A 4,459-nucleotide genomic window follows, 5' to 3' on the forward strand; every position below is an offset into this window, starting at 1 on the left:
TCCGTGGGGTGCCACCGTGGGCTGGGAGGCTGGTGCTGGCACCCCGAAGTGGCTGGGCCCTGGACACAGCCTCGGGGTAGCGAGCACTCTGGCGGGAGGCAGTCGGCAAAGTCAGGGTGAGGGGCTCGGGCGCTCTAGGGGTCCCCGGGGGTGCACAGGCCCAACTCCAGCGGGAGAGGTGGGACCGGAGGGCCTGGGGCAGGGGGCCTACCTGCTTGTGCATCTCGATGTTCAACCCATAGGACATCTCATAGTACTGCAGGGAGAGACGGGGATGAGCCAGCGAAGACCTCGGAGATGGGAGAGGCCCCCACACCCAGCCTCAGGAGGCAGCAGCGGGGCTCCCACCCACATTCCAGGGCTCCTAATCTTTCGTCTTTGTGTCTTGTCTGCGTGGACCCAGGCCCCAGGGAAGCTGCCTCGCTGGGTATAAATATCTCAGGGTCAAGGGAGCCTGCTTGGTCTGGCTGGTGGCCTACAGCCCCTTCCCAAGCCCCAGCTGGGCCCCCGTCCCTCCCCTGGCTCCCCATTAGCCCAGGGGAAACCGCCAAGGTGTTCCTGGGCCTGCCTGTCCAGTAGGACCCAGCAAGGCCCCATTTCTCCAAGGAGCCTCCAGTCTGCACCTCCCCGCACCCGCCCCCCTCCCGGAGTCCTAGGTCCCAGCCTTGCTGGCCAGGAGGGGGGCACTGGCTGAACCCTGTGCGACCCCGGGCTGGGCCACTACCAGGTGCAAGAGACCACCCCTGGCAGGGATGGCCCGGAGCGGCCCCGAGCGGGAGGTTCTGGCTGGAAGGGGAAGGGCAGGTCTAGGGTGTCATGCACAGACCCCACCGACCGGGCTGGGGCATGAGGGGTTAAGTCTGAGGGTGACAGACCGGGAGGTGGGGGGCGGGTTGGGGACGGTCAGTTCCCAAGTTCCCAATCCTGGCCGCCACAGCCGGTGCTGCCTCCTGGGGGGGCCTGGCGGCCAGGCCTGCAAGCCGGCGGGTTGGCAACCCTGCAAGCCGGCGGTTTGGCATCCCGGTCACCGCCTCGGCCGGCAGCCAGGCCACCGGGCAGCTGGGCTGAACGGAGAAGGGGGCCCGTCCTCGTGCTTCCCCGGGGAGGCTGGGGGCGGCAGCTGCCTGGGGAGGGCGCAGGGGCTTTACCATCACGTAGTGACGCTGCATCTCCGACTTCTCGCTGGCCAGCTTGTCACACTCCAGCTTCAGGCTGCAGAGGACACGGCACGGTGGGCGAGGGCCCCATGGTGCAGGCAGGGAAACGGGCTCCCAGGGTCACGGCCCTGCCAGGAGGGTCGAGCCCTCGGCGGAGCCAGTGTTCTGAGGTGCTGGGATGGCGGCCTCAGAGTCCCTAACAGGAGGGTTCGGAAAACGACCCCAGTTCTGGGGGGAGACCTTCGCGGACATACCCCGGAGGTGGGAGCAGGCGCCTGGGGGTGGGACGGGGACTCGAAGAACCCCTCGGCTCTCAGGAACCCCGTGAGCTCGCCCGTGCTATTCTGCAGGTGACGTCACGGACGCCCAGGGAGGGCGGGCGACCGGCTCCAGGTCACAGAGCCAGGAAGGAGTCCAAGCTCTTACCCCCTGGGGGTTCTCCGGGCCCCAACAGCACCTGCGGGGCGCCCCAACCTCCTGTCCCTCTGGCTGTGCCGCCCAGGAGGAGTGGTGGCTGGCCCCAGCCAGACTGAGCTCTGGGCCTTTCTCGAAGGCCCCGGGGTGCGCCCCAAGGCGGGGGGGCAGCCGCCAGTCCAGGAAACCCAGCGGCAGGACGCGCTCCTGCGGCCCCCCAGGGCTGGCAGGCAGCTCAGTGCCAGGCCAGCGGGGTTCCACGCTCAGCCTGCCCCAGTCGCTGTGACTCCAGGCCACCCCGTCTACCTCTTTGGGCAGCAGCGTCCTCCCGTGAGAGGCACCCCGTAACGCCCACAGCCCCACCGCGCCGGGGCCGGCACTGCCCGCAGGACGGGGACACAGGCACCCCACTTTCCACGCCTCTGCCTTCCTCTCCTTTTGCTTTTTAATTTGCTACAGGGCGAGACCGAATGGGAGAGCGAGACATCTCCCCAGTCCCTTCTCTAGCCTCCTCTCGGGATTCTGGACACACACGCACACACCCGCTGTTTCAAGCTGCCAGATCCAGAACTTGAACCGCAGTGGACCAGGTGGGATCCAGCACCTTAGCCGCCACGCCAACTGCTGGCCCCCTCTGATTTAAAAATGTTTATCTGGGGACCAGTGAATGGTGTAAGGGTTACTTTGCTGGACTCCCATGCAGTTGACCGTGGTTTGCGTCCCGGACCCGGTGGCTTAAACTCACGCCGGGCGCGTGTGCGTGCGTGCCCAAGATCCCGAGAGGAGAACCGGGGTGATTTCTCGCTTTCTGCCTCTCTGGCAAGCACATACGCCCCATAGCAAAAATTAAAAAAAAAAGTGCATCTGTTGCCGCCATTAAAACAAATACGAAAACACAAAGTTGAGGGGCCAGCGGAAGGTGTGGTGGTTAATGGCACTGGACTCCCACATGACTGACCGCAGTTCGAGTCCTGGACCTGGCGGCTTGCTTTCTCATTTTGTCTCACTTTGACCCTCTCTGGTCAAATTGAAATAAACAAGTGAATGATAAGGTAAAAGATAATTCTTAAACACAAAGTTGAGGCCAGGGGTGGGGTGGTGGCCAACTACACTTCGAGTCCCCTGGGGTCTCAAGGGGACAATGGAGGAGCCCTCTCCCTGTATCCTTCGCCCTCAGGCAATCCCACTCCCACTGCAAACCTTCGCTGTCCCCTCCTCTGCAGCGATGTGCAAGGAGCTATGTCCGATGGCAGGTGTGTGTGCCAACACGGCAGGGGAAGGCCCGGCTCGGAGGACCACCACCCCAACGCTCAGAAAGGGAGTCTGGCAACCCCAGGGCCACCAAGCAGGATGGCAGCAACCTGCAATCAGACGGGCCTCGGGCTTCCTGGAGGTGGCGCCCGCACACCGCAGGGCTAAAGCCCCTACCTTCACCCCCTGGGCCTGCTGGCAGGTGGGCAGGAGTGAGCAAGAAGGTCCCCTGTTCAGGATTTAGCACGTGGGGCGTACCCAAAGAATTGGATATGTAACAAAAAATTAAAACATTCTCTTTTTTTTCTCGGGAAAAATGAAAGAACACTTGTGGGTAAACTGAGTGTAAATGGGGACCTGAGATGTGCGGCCCGTGGGGACTCTGCGTTCTTTGCCGGAGAGGGGCCCATCTCTGCTCTGCTGTGCAACCCCGCGGACCCTGACCTCTCTGGCTTGAAGTTGCTCTAAGCAGAAAATGAGGACCGCAGACAATGAGGGCTTTCTTCCCTTCTACCCCAGGCCGCGAAGCCTGCAGGGGGCAGCTATGTGCTGTGGGGGAAACCTCTCGTAGCTGTGGGACACCAGAACTCTATTCCCCCAGCCCGGCAGGCTGCAGTTTTCCTTTCTGGGGGGACAGGGAGGGCAGGCCCCTAAGTGGCTGTCGCGACCCAGGGTCTCTGCACACCACTTCGCTGTTTGGCCTCGCCTTTCTCACCTGCCAAATGGGCCGTCTGGAGGCCAAGGCCGCTCCCTGTGCGGAAGCGCTCCAGGCCCGCCCGCCTGCAGGCCACCCCCCGGCCACGGGTCCCCCTGGCCTGGCCCCCCCCCCGTGGCCCCCCCGGCCCCCCCCGCCTGCAGGCCACCCCTCGGCCACGTGTCCCCGTGGCCTGGCCGCTCACCTGTGGTACTGAGCCTGCAGCAGCTGGAACTCGTCCTTGATGCGATCGCAGGAGTCGGACGTGGTGAATTTGAGCTGCTGGGGGAGGTGCGAGGAGCCCTGCGGGGGGCGGCGGCCGGGTCAGGGCCGCCCGAGGCAGGGGCCGGCCAGCTGCAGGCGCCCCCTCTGCCCCACTTCCTGGGCCGGTGTTTACAGCCCCTGCCGCGGCCCCCGCCCGCGCTTCCTGCCCCCGCCTCTCCGCGGGAGCCGAGGGGGTGGGTGCGCCCGAGCCGCGCGTCCCCCGCCACCCCCAGGCTGTGGGGGTGCTTTTGAAGGCCCGCCCTCGGTGGGGGCAGGGGCGCCCTCTACCGCCCCTTCAAAGAGCCGGGTGGGGGAGCACGTCCGAGCGCCCCAGAAGCCTTTGGCGCGGTGGGGGGGGATGCATCCTAGACTCCCCCCTCCCAAGTCGGGGGTAGCAAGGCCTCCCAGCAAAAGTCTCTGGGGCGTAGGGCCTCGCTCCAGGCCCGAAATCTTGCCGGGGCGGGGGACCCACCCCGGATTCCTAGCACCCTTCTGGGAGGGGTGCGCCTCGGCCTGCTCCCCCCACCAGGCCCCGAAAGCTGCCCCGCGCTAGGGATGGCCGGTGGGGCTCCTCAAGCGCCCCAGGCCGAGGCCAAGGCCGTCCGAGGCCCTGCGTGGTTCGGTGGGGGGTTGGGGGTGGAGCGCCAGGCCCGGAGCTGGAGAGGGCCCAGGGCCACGG

General features: G+C 65.8%; 1 protein-coding gene across 2 annotated transcripts in view; it reads right to left on the reverse strand.

Moving 5' to 3' along the window:
- TLE5 (TLE family member 5, transcriptional modulator) overlaps positions 1–3,913 on the reverse strand; it is a 5,874-nt gene extending 1,961 nt beyond the window's left edge. Inside the window, exons 1-3 of one of the 2 annotated variants that reach the window (XM_014585549.2) lie at positions 3,722–3,892; positions 1,149–1,212; positions 212–256 (exon numbers count right to left, since the gene is read on the reverse strand). In XM_014585549.2, the coding sequence (XP_014441035.1) occupies positions 212–256; positions 1,149–1,169 (66 nt within the window). In that variant the 5' untranslated portion in view covers positions 1,170–1,212; positions 3,722–3,892. Of the gene's footprint in view, positions 1–211; positions 257–1,148; positions 1,213–3,721 lie in introns of both variants that reach the window. The other variant, XM_027769619.1, reaches the window with a different exon arrangement.
- Positions 3,914–4,459: the final 546 nt, after the last annotated feature.

This window comes from Tupaia chinensis, unplaced genomic scaffold, assembly GCF_000334495.1.
Source record: "Tupaia chinensis unplaced genomic scaffold, TupChi_1.0 Scaffold149964_2, whole genome shotgun sequence".
NCBI lineage: Eukaryota > Metazoa > Chordata > Mammalia > Scandentia > Tupaiidae > Tupaia > Tupaia belangeri.